The sequence below is a fragment of the Lycium barbarum genome, chromosome 2, assembly GCF_019175385.1.
Source record: "Lycium barbarum isolate Lr01 chromosome 2, ASM1917538v2, whole genome shotgun sequence".
Taxonomy (NCBI): domain Eukaryota; kingdom Viridiplantae; phylum Streptophyta; class Magnoliopsida; order Solanales; family Solanaceae; genus Lycium; species Lycium barbarum.
This window is the reverse complement of record NC_083338.1, coordinates 150,603,709-150,616,230: the sequence shown is the minus strand read 5'-3', so window position 1 is coordinate 150,616,230 and position 12,522 is coordinate 150,603,709. Positions and strand designations below refer to the sequence as shown.

Here is a 12,522-nt window from a genome sequence, read left to right as displayed (position 1 = left end):
ATATACCCTTCGTATCAATTTAAGTGTCTTACTTTTCTTTTTAGAAAATAATTATAATTATATTTTAAGGCAACCGAAAATATAGTATTTATAAATAATTATAATCATTTCTAAGAAAACAAAAATAGAATACCTAGCTTATGCTTAGGAACAACAATATCTCTTCGGTATCAATTTAAGTGTATTACTTTCTTTTATAGAAAATAATTATAATTATTTTAAAAATATATACTTATATATAAGATTTAGCTTATGCTTAAGAAAAATAATATCCCCTCAACACCAATTTAAGTGTCTTACTTTCTTTTATTTTATAAAAATTTCTAAAATTAATTAACATGAATGTTGAAACGCTAAATATTGAACGACAAAAATATCCTCAAAATGTTAATCGCCTTTTATGCCCTTTGAAAATTAAATTTTTTCTTGAAAATGTATTTCAATGTTGGATAAAACTGTAGTAACATTTAAAACTTTAACTAATATTTAGAATATTAAATTTAACAAAATTCTATAGGATATTAGAAGTAAAACTAAAAAAGTGAAAGTTAGAGTAGAAGTAGAAGTTGGTTAAGTATGATAACACAATCTATTCTTAAAGCAGCATGGCGCAGCAAAATGCTGCGTTATGTAATTTTTTGTTCTTTCTTTTTTTAAATTTTTTTAAAAGCTCGGGTAACGGATGTAAACAGGCAACGTTAGCACATTTTTACATAACGCGTAAAAAACATGCGTTAAAGGTACTTTGGTAATTTTTTTTTGTCGTGGGGTATTTTGGTTCAATTCATTTTTTATTGGGTCATTTAGGTTCTGGACTCGCCGGGATACTGTATTCTTATGTAAGGAAAAGAAATACTGGAACTGAAATTTCCAATCAATTATTTTGTGTATGCTCAAGTCATTTTTCTTATTCTTTTTCATCTTTCCCTTTTTTTTTTTTTTTTTTTTTTTGAATAAGAGAATCGATTAGACAACTTATAAAATGTTAATAGTGTAACAAGTTCTCTCAAAGAAGATTTCATTCTCTTCGAATTTGAAATCGTTCATTAAGAGTGAATGAATCAGTTTTTTATTTGGTTCATATTCGGTATCCGGTACTGCGGAGCTCTGATTAATTCATATTCACATCGTGTAAGGTCCATTAAAAGAGAAAATACTCCGTATCAAAATCTTTTTAAAACCCAAAAATTCGAATCGATAACTCTGATTAACAATGGAGAAATCATATTATTCTGACACAACTAATTAAAATCAGTGTGATTGAACCTTGACCATTCAGCATGCCCTGATGAAATATTTTACTATGTTGATAACAGAGTCAAAGGAACCAACATGTCCTGATGAAAGGCTTCAACAGATAACAAAACCAAGGCTATTTTTTTTTTTTTTTTTTTTTTTTTAATTAACCACTAAATGGCATAGTGGCTTTTATTTATTACTATACTTTCTAAGAAGTGTTCATTACAGTACATATGCAAAAAACCAAACGACAACAAAACCCAACAACCAAAATCAAAAGAATACTACAGGTCTGCACATTCTCCATCATTATCTTCTTCTCCAAATGCATCTCCAGCTGGTCTTGCTCAAGATGGAGCTACAACTTCTTTGAATTTTCGATTTCAGGTTAGTGGGCATTTCAATTTCATATCTTTTTCAATCTTGTGAGCTATTGACAGATTTCCCCAAAAATAAGCTCCTGTTTCTTGTTCCTGCTTGAATTATTGGTATTGACCTTCACTTGTGTTGTTGAGCTAAGCCCGATCCATTTCTACTAGAGATAATCTTCTCCTTTATTGATTGTTTGAAATTTCTAGGATCCTCCTGAACAGGTGTTCTAATCTGTGAAAAATAGAGCTTGCTGATCTTGTTTAAGTAGCATTTTCTTAGCCCGTGATTGACCCCATATTTTCGTCCCTCTAAGCTCTCACCAGAGACATGGTTAACAATCACAAAGAGTATCTCTCTAGGCTGTCAAATGAACTAAATAGACCAAGATTTTTACACTCTACTTTTCCAGATTAGGTAAGCCCCAACTAGAAACTCATACTAGTAAAAATAATGAGCTGAAACCTTACAGACTACAGTTAATGCTAATCATATTTGTAGTCCATTGGGTCTGCTTCTCTTTGCATTTCTGATCCTCAAATTAGGAATTTGCATTTTTTCCATGTTGAGTATCTTCCTTCCTGCACTAGGTAACTCAGAGAATGTGTTAACCTTTGATGTACCTGCAAAATCAAAAGCAATATTAGTTAAAAAATCTGCCAAGCTGTTTCCCTCCCTGTAAACATGATGCATTATCACATTGAAAGTCCCCATCATTTTCTGAATCCTTTCCACCTCTGTAATAATGCACCATGGTATCCGCCACACTCCTTCCACCACATTCTTAAGAAGTAATGAATCAGTCTCCACAACTAGTGGTTGAATCTCCTTTTCTACACAATATTTTAGACCCTCCAATATAGCTTTTGCTTCAGCTTCAACATTAGTACTGTTCCCCATCTCAGCACATTGAGCATATATCAAATCCCCTTTCCAATTCCTCACACAAAAACCATAGGAACTAGGACCTGGGTTCCCCCTAGATGCCCCATCTGTATTGCATTTAAACCATCTATCATAAGGTAATTGCCATTGAACAACCTTAGTAATGGTATGAGGTTGAATGTTTTCCAGACCATATATAAGATCAGGCCATAAGAAAGGTAAATTTTCTAACCAAGGGTATCTCACCCTTGTTAAAAAATATAGATTATTATTCACTTCATGCACCACCCTCTTAAAGCTAATCTTCCCTCCATGCTTTATAGTATTTCTCCTTTTCCACAATTCCCAAGTAATTATTGCTGGCAATGCTTGAATTATGGGTTTAACATTTTCATCACACGCCACTGCCCACAGATTTCTTATTGTTTGATGAAGTTGCACTCTAGTAACTTGTACTCCTGCTGCATCCAAAAAAATGTTCCAAACTCCTGCAGCAAAGTTACTAGTTAAGAATAAGTGTTCCATGGTTTCTTGATGTGGAATTCTGCAACAGTAGCATCTTGAAACCACTGGAATCCTTATCCTCATTAAGTTATCATCAGTAGGAATCACCCCTTTCCATAGCCTCCACAGAAAGAAAGAAATCTTAAAAGGTATTCCTTTAATCCACAAATATTTGCAATCATTCAGTTCTTGCCCCTTATGCCTCAAGATTTCCCAAGCACTATTAACTGTAAACTTCCCTGTGCTTGTTGGCATCCACCAAGGTCTGTCCCATACACCATGAAGCTTCTCAATATATATATCAGATTTGATATGCTCAACTATGTCTGCTGGAAAAGATTGTTGCAATAAAGGTTCTTTCCAGTCCCCTTCTTCAATTAAATCAGCCACATCCTCTAAATTCTCATTAGTAGGAAAATCAGTGGGAACCACATAATGCAACGCTCCCAACTTGGTCCAATTTTCATACCAAATATTAACAGAACCCCCTTTGATTTCCCACCAAATTTCATGTTCCATACTATCCCTAGCTTCAAGCATTTTCTTCCATACCTGTGTTCCTCTTTTCCATTGTACTAGTGTAGGAATTTCCTTTTTGCAATATTTGTTCCACATGTACTTTGCCCATAGAGAATTTGTAGTCCTGAATTTCCACCACAGTTTGGCAAATAATGCATTGGATACATCAAATAATGACTTAAATCCCAGTCCTCCTTCTGTGATTGGCAAACAAATATCCTTCCATTTAACCCAATGCCTACTCCTTCCTTCTTCCTTATTACTCCAAAAGAATCTAGCAAAAATTTTGTGAATCTCATTCAACACACACTTAGGGGGGGCCACTACTGATAACAAATGTAAAGGCATGGATTGCAATACACTTTTTATTAATACTGCCTTACCCCCAAATGATAAAAGCTTACCCTTCCATGAATGCAGTCTTTCCTTTATCTTCTTGATCAACTCAACATAAAACTCTTTCTTCTTTCTAGTGTGAAAAATGGGACATCCTAGGTAAGTAAAAGGAAATTGCCTTTTTTGGAAACCAGTATTATCTTCTACTAACTGAATTAGATCATTCCCAACCTTTGAATACATATAGAACGAGCTTTTCTCCTTATTAATTAGCTGTCCTGAGATCTGCTCATATTGATTCAATACTTCCATAATCCTCTGCAAAGAATGTGGGTGAGCTGATGCAAAAATAATTGTGTCATCTGCATATGCCAAGTGGTTTAAAGGGTTAGACCACTTAGGCATTCCATACCCAACATAATTGGTATCATCAAGCACAGAGTTCAAAGCCCTTGATAGAACCTCGGCTGAGAGAAGGAATAAAGTAGGGGATAGAGGGTCCCCTTGCTTTACCCCCCTTGTAGACTTGAAAAAACCTGTTGCTTGGCCATTAAGTAACACAGAGTACCAATTGTTGGAGATTAATCTCCCAATTAAGTTTATAAAGTGTTCTGCAAAGCCCATAGATCTCAGCACATGAAATAAATACTTCCAAGACACCCTATCATATGCTTTAGCCATATCCAATTTTATCACTACATTAGCAGGCTTCCCCCGGATTCTAATATCTGAAATAATCTCCTGAGTTAATAGAATATTCTCAAAAATACTCCTCCCTTTCACAAAGCCCGACTGATTTGGCGAGATCAAAGATGATAATATCTTTTCCATTCTTCCATGCACCACTCTAGATATTACCTTATTGATAAAGTTAGACAAACTAATTGGTCTCATATCTGAAAAGGTCTTAACAGGATGCTTTTTAGGTATGAGAACCAAATTAGTATGAGTAATTGATTTAGGAAGTTCAGCACCATCAAAAAAAGATAATACTACAGCATGCACATCATTCCCTACAATCTCCCAACAATTCTGATAAAACAAACCTGTAAACCCATCTGGTCCACTTGCACTATCTCCACTTAGAGCAAAAACTGCCTGTTTGACTTCTTCCTTTGAAGGATATGCACACAATGACATATTTTGCTCATAAGAGATCATAGAAGGCACATGATTCAGAATCTCAAAGTTATTTGAGTCTCCTTCCTGAGAAAATTGGTTCTGGTAAAACCTTACTGATTCTTCTTTTATATTCTCCATATTATCCAACCAGTTCCCATCTCCATCATCTATGCCAGCCACATGCAATCTCTTTCTCTTTCCGTTGACATAATTGTGATAGAAGCTGGTGTTTCTATCCCCTTCAGTATACCACTTGAACCCTGCTTTCTGTTTCCAATATTGTTCTTCAAGGCTTAAGTATTTTTTCATTTCAGCTTGAGCCTTTTGAAGAACAATCCTGTTAATAATGTTAGGCTCTTCTTCAAACAAAGCATCTTTTATTCTTACCACTTCCTCCCTTATAGCTAGCTGCTTAAATATATCTCCATATGTTTCCTTGCTCCATCTAGCTAAAGCACCCTTTAAGTTTTTTAACTTCTGTTTGAAAGCCATGAAGGGAGAATCTACAAAATGAGTGATCCAATTCTGTGCTACCACCTCCTTAAAAGTTTCATGCTGAACCCAGAAGTTAAGAAATCTAAAAGGTTTTATACAGATGACAGCATCTTCTCCAAGAGATACGATCAATGGGGCATGATCAGATCCTGTTTTAGACAGGTGCTCAACCTCTATTTGTGGAAAAATATTTTGGAAGAGGATATTCACCACAATTCTATCCAGCCTTTTGAAGATACAATCCTCTGCTGCCCTGCCATTCCACCAAGTGAATGGACTGCCTTTAAAGCCCATATCAAATAAACCACAAGAATTGATACAAAAAGCAAAGTCTTCACACTCAGCCAATGTGACTGGCAATCCACCCAATTTTTCCTCTTCTGCTAAAATCACGTTGAAATCACCTCCTACCATCCAAGGCAAATCCATGGAATTTGCCAAATGGTATAAGTTATCCCATAATTCCAATCTTTCCCCTTCATTGCATTTGGCATAAACAAAAGTAGCAAGAATGTCTTTGCCAATATCTTGATGAAACAACTTCAAGGTAATTTGTTGCTCTGTGTCCATTATAACCTCACATTGTACTGCAGCTTCTGCAAATACCCATATTTTACCATTAGAGTTAGCAAAAGCAGTCTCCATTCCCAATCTTCTTCTATACTTGTGCAAATGTCTACAGTTCTGAAATGGTTCCATTAGAGCTACAATAGAACATTTATATCGCCTTTGTAACATGACCAGTCTCTGGAAAGCCTGTTGAGTATTAACAGACCTAATATTCCAAATTAGAGATTTAATCATCATTTATTCTTTGAAGTTGCTACTCTCTTTGGGTTCACCCTTTTGGGTGGAATTTCCTCCTGGTTTTTTAATTTTCTTCCGCTTTTAGCAATAGCCTTTGGGGACAAGTCTGCTTCTGTTGTAACCTTATGGATGATTTTTGCACTGACTGCTTTTTCCTTTTCCTCTTCTGCTTGCAGAATCTGGTCACTAGCATACTGAATTTCTTCTGGTGCTGCTTTGTGTGCCACTATGTCTTGTAGCTGTTCAATTGGTGATTTTTGGGTTACCAGCTGCTTTTGAATTGAATCTCCAGGATCTATTACTGCTAACTCTCCTGGTAATGCATCAACACCATTTCTCAGCAAATCTACTGAATGTAATGTCAGAGTTTTATTATCAGGTGGTTTGCTTTTAACACCCATATCATCCTTCTCCATATTTTGATGTTGTAATCTAACTGAAAAGCTTGTTGCTGTGTCACCTAGGCCTGCCTCCTCTTGGACCTTAGCAGCATCAGATTGTATTGAATTATCTGGATCTCCCTCCCCATAATGAGTCTTAGTAGCAACATAAGAACTGTTCATTACATGAACTGCTGACTCTTGAGTATTTGCTGCTTCTTCTTCAATTTTCTCCTTATCCTCACGTCTGTCCCCACCCTTATTAGCATATATATCCATCTGCATTGGTGAAGTAACTTCAGTATCTGCCTTTTGTTTATCCTCTACTGCATGTTTTTGCTCCTTTTGTTTTGTGTTATCTTGTCCCTTTTCTCCAAATGACGCCTCCACCCATGTCTTTGAACTCTCTTTTTTATTGCTTTCATCTTCTTTCTCCTCTGTTTGTGACTGTTGTTCCTCTTTGTCTGCTGCTGCATTTTCTCCTGTCTGTTCTTTCACATCACTCTCTGTATGTTTATCATTCAAATTCTTAATAATCACCTTTTCAGTTTGTTGCTCCTCTGCTTGATGTTTATCCTTCTCTCCTGCCACTTCTTCTATTGATTGTTCTTGGTCTTCCAATGCAGCAAACTTATTACTTGTTTGCACTGAATTATCACCTTTTGTTGCCTGCTGTCCTTCTTCTCCTTTCTTATTCTGACTTTCTGGAGCCTTATGCCCTCTATTATCCTTAACAGGATTCCAGGTTCCAGGATTTCCTAGTAGTCTTCCACTAGATAGAATTCTGGCAGAGTTATGATAACCTCTGTGCCCAAAATTCTCCACCTTCTTATTTTTACCTTCTTCCTTTCCCCCTTGTTTTTGTTTTTCTTGTGTTATATCCTCTTTTTCCGTCACTGGTACTTTCTTACTTTGCTTATGATGTTCATCCACCTTCCCCTCCATGTTGTGTGCTTGCACATCCTTGCTTTGTTCTTGCTTGTTTGTAGCATTGCTACTTTCTTCTTTGCCCATTTCCTTTTCTACCCTAACCTGAGCCAGTACTGGATTAATAACCCTACATTCATACTCATTATGGCCCTGCAATCTACATTCTCTACAGTATTTAGGAAGATAGTCATAATGAATCTTCACATTTACTGTCCTTATATCTCCTGTACTTTCATTTTCAATATCCATCCTGACAGAATTGGGCAGATCTGCTAGTAAATCCACTAAAACTTTGACCCTCGCACAACTAGGTCTTGTTTTATTGATTGTTGCCATATCCAAATGTAATGGTATTCCTGCTGCTGAAGCAATTGAGAATAGGGATTCCTTCACAAAATAAGTGGGCAATAAATTTGGGAAGGAAATCCATGCCATTGCTTTAGTAGTTTCTTCATCAATTTTGAACTTGGAATCATATATGAGAGGCCTCATTTGGTATGAGTATCCTTCATTATCACTTATATAATATGCAGGTTTTGAAGTTAGATTCACAAAGTCTTCTAATAATGATAATCTAATTAGTACATGTCGATTTCTGAAAAATCCAACTTTACATCCTCCTTTCATTCCACATTGTGCAGGAATCAGATTGCGAAGTTGCTCGATATCTGGCATTCCATAGGAGAATTTTCCAACAACTGCATATTGTAGATTCTCAATGTTATTCATACGAGCCACCTCTTCCTCAGTCCACTTGAGATATGGTACTCCATGAAGAAAAGAAATCTTCTTAATAGGAATTGGAGTTACTGCTTGTGTCTTCCTGTGATTGATTTCATTTAAAATTGTAGGATTCAATAGATCAGCAAATGTTGCTTTGTTCTCGCTGGGTTCTTTGATTACGCCTTCTGTTTGTTTTGTCGTTGTGTTGTGTTGGTCAGCCACTTTGGTGGACTGACCAATGGCCATAGAGGCCATTGCCGTCTAGATTGATCTATGTATTAGGGTTTGCATATAAAAAAGGATGAGAGAGAAGAGAGAATAATTTGCTGGGAGTCAAAGTTGGCTGCTATGTCCATACAAAAATTTTTGCTGGCTTCAAACCTTTTACATTTTTTGTTTTTGGGTCAAGGACATTTTATGAATGGAAACTCCTATTGATATCAGATATCAATGTTTTATTTGACTTGCCAGTCTAATACTTGTAGTATTTGTCTTATTTGAAAGATCCGAGAATAGCGCCTAAAGCTATTAAGTATAGTAACTACAACTAAATACTCATGAGTTAGAAAGGACGTTAAGTTGTTTCAACTTTCGTAGAAGTAGAATTTCAAATTATTTTATATGGCGGATACTTTTGTTCTTATTGAACTTCCCACCCCATCTTATTCAAATATTATCCTAAATTTTTCAGTGAGGCAAAAATATATTTTTCAGTGACTAGTCAAAGTTGTTAACTATTATGATCAACCCCATGAAAATCCTACATGCATGCATGTTTCAGACTATATATATATATATATATCATTATCCATGTTCATGTTAAACTATACTTATATATCATGTTACAAGTCATGTTTATGTAATTCAGGAGCTTCTAAGCCAATTCTATCCATATTCACGTTTTAGGAGTTGCACAAATTATTAAGAAGGTTTAATACCTGAAACTACGTATGTCTGCGTAGGATAATAGAACGCACCATACACCATAAGAGTACCTCTACCACAGAGGGTAATTATCAATGCAAATACACAGGAGAACTCCAACAGTAAGAAAATAGGAAAACCAATGAACCCAAGAAACAAACAAACAGAAATAATGTTGGTAAAGAAATAAACTTACAAGAGCAATAACGGGACATCTACATAGAGGGTGTGGCACATAAACAAAAGAACCCTTATAGGAAATCTCCACATTTAATAATGACAGGTTGTTTATTATATATACAAGAAAGATACCACACAGCCAAGAACAGAGTACATATCAACAAACATGTACTACCATCAACCAGTGCTAAAAAAAAAATAAAAAAATTTTAAGCAAAATAGACCAAGGCGGTACAGCTTACTTTTCCTTGAACCTATTCAGTTTCATGCCAATCCTGCAAAAAAGAAAAGAAAAAGATAATCAGATATAACTAGCACTAGAAAATATATTAGTAGAAACAAAATGAGCTCCAACTTTAAGTATTGGTTACACCTTTTTTATTTACTCATCATGGTTGAAAAAAAAAAAAGTGTGGTGCATACATGAGATGCCAGAAAGTAACAGCTGATCCTGCTCCGCCAACAAAGTATTTAGCTGCAAATGACTTATTCTATAATTATAATAAGAGAAGAGAAAAGTTTGAAGCGATAATTAAACAAATTACCCACCAGAACCGCCACTAGATGGGGGTTCGGAGGCTTGATGGCAAAGCCCGATAACCCAATAGTTTTATTTCTACAAGTTATGAAAATTATCAAAACTTTCTCAATTGTTATACAATCTTATCAAATGAGCAAGTGATAGTTCATAACAAAATTAATACGCTACTAGAAGGTCTTTCTAAAAAATACAACATCAATTGATCAAACTTTAATTCAACAAAAAGGAAAATTTAACATGAATAGTAATGTATCTATTCTTTAATATAATCCTCCCACATGGTACGAACATAAATAACGGATGGTAGAAGTTAATGAGGTTGATAAATGATTGGTGAGAGTTTTTGTTGAAAATATCTATCAACTTATGAGTTTTTTTTTTTACAAAATATAAATTTATGAGTCAAGTTTTACATTTAAATTTTTTGAAATCCCAAATCATGCATTATCTCATTAGACGAAATCGCATGTCGAAATGCTAATTTCATCGCATGATTTGAAATCATGACATGAAATTGCATGGCCCAAGCCTACTTAATCGAGATCAAAACTAGTCAGTTGTTTGGAACAGTATTTTACTTTTTTCTAAGAGGATACAACACAAAATCCGTCTAATTATTAAATATGATGATTAGTATTTGTGGATCCGAGAGAGTAATTAGTAGTTTATTACTTTCCCTATAAATATGTTAAATCTTCCAAAAGGGCAAATTTGAAAAAGAAAACAAAGAGGAGGAACAAACCTGTCTTCTCCTTGTTGGTTGCCATTTAGTCTTTGCATTTGACATTACACGAAATCATAGTTGAGGAGAAAATTCTTGTCCATATAATTTAATAAGTATGTTAAATAAGACATACTACTACTTAATATAAGATAACTTTATATGTACAACCACAGTAACCAAACATTTTTCGGTAAGATTAATATTAATAATAAAAAGAGTGTATGTGAAGAACCTTTTTGTCATTATAGTCAGAAAATTATGATTTTTTTTCATGCAGTAAATTAATTAATCTTTAAATTACAATATAAATTTCTATAAACATAGATTTTTATCATTTCAAGTGTAGAAATATTTCTATCATTTCTTCGATTTTCTAAAAATGGAAATATGAGAAAATACTTTTCACGGAACTTCAATAATATAAATAGGTGGTCTACTTTTTTTTTTTTATGTTTAAAATAAAAATTTACTCCATTAGGTAGTTAAATTTCATATGTGAATAACACAGAGCAGGAGAGCATGTCGACTACTCCAAGGAAATATTTATGTCTTATTTGTTTTTATTAAGATTAAAACATCTAAGTGATTAAGATGTTGTCTCTATATCTGAACACGAAATGATTAAGACTGTTTATTTTTCAACATCTGAATGTACATAATGCATTTATATGTAATAAGATAGGGCTTTTCCTTTTATGAAGAACGTCTTTCGAAGAAGCTCAGTTGTACTGAACAGTGTCACGGGCCTCTCTCGGACCCACAGACCCACTGGGCGCTTTCCAACCTTCCTGTACGGCCAATGACCTAATAATACTAGTTAAGACCTTATATTACAAAACATAAGGATAGTTTTCCTTATTTACAAAATATAACAACAAATTTACAAAACATAACGGATTTGTGTTTTCAACATACCCATGATTTTTGGCTTAATTTAAGGAAGAGAAAAATTGATTTATGCCCCACAATTTTGGAACCTGATTTCAGTTTCCTTCTTCATCAAAATTTCTTTTTAATTTCAAAAGTTCCTCTCTCTACACCATTGTTTCAAGGCGCGATTTCATTAGAATTTTCATCCTTTACTCAACTTCAACCATGAATTCATCTTCATCAACCCACAAATTTCCTGTTGCTAAGGGTATCTTCCGTTTTCAGTTTAGTAAGAGTCCACTTTCAACAGTGGTCCAGTTTAGTTTGTGTTTTGGGTTCCATTTGTTGGGCGAAAAAATGACTAAAGGGCTCTCTCCCAACTTCACCCGTGATTCATTCAATTCTCATTTTAATTTTTCAAGAAGTTGAAAATAGAAGAACAAAGTTAAAAGAAAATTTTCATTGTCTGCCATTACAGGAGATTGAAGCTCGAGTTTCAAAAATCGATTTGCCACAAATGAACTTCGTTTTGAGTGGGTGATATCTTAAAAGAACTAGAACGTCGAGGGCAGTTCGAATCTAAAATTTGGGGCTATTTGGATAATATTTGAACTAGTTTTGGCTGATTTTCAGTCCCAGTTCTTGTGTAGTAAATTGTGATAATTGTGCAGTTAATTGAAATGTGTATGAAATATGTATGGATATCGTCTACATCATATGTACAAGCCACCTGGAATCTTTATTAAGAAATTGTGCCTTATTTTTAAAATTTTAACGTGAATGTATAATATTTGTATAACACGTGTATGCCCCCCCCCCCCCCCCCCCCCCCCACCCCCCCCCCCCCCCCCCCCCCCCCCCCCCCCCCCCCCCCCCCCCCCCCCCCCCCCCCCCCCCACCCCCCCCCCCCCCCCCCCCCCCCCCACCCCCTCCCCCCCCCCCCCCCCCCCCCCCCCCCCCCCCCCCCACCCCCC

General features: G+C 35.4%; 1 protein-coding gene across 1 annotated transcript; it reads right to left on the bottom strand.

The window, feature by feature from the left end:
• Window positions 1-2,097: 2,097 nt before the first annotated feature.
• On the bottom strand, window positions 2,098-6,276 carry LOC132629156 (uncharacterized). Its single transcript, XM_060344884.1, has one exon. The coding sequence runs from the start codon at window positions 6,274-6,276 to the stop codon at window positions 2,098-2,100; it is 4,179 nt and encodes a 1,392-aa protein (XP_060200867.1).
• Window positions 6,277-12,522: the final 6,246 nt, after the last annotated feature.

Bases quoted from the DNA above. Each gene is read 5' to 3' on its own strand.
- LOC132629156 (XM_060344884.1), bottom strand. From the start codon at position 6,276: ATGATGATTAAATCTCTAATTTGGAATATTAGGTCTGTTAATACTCAA.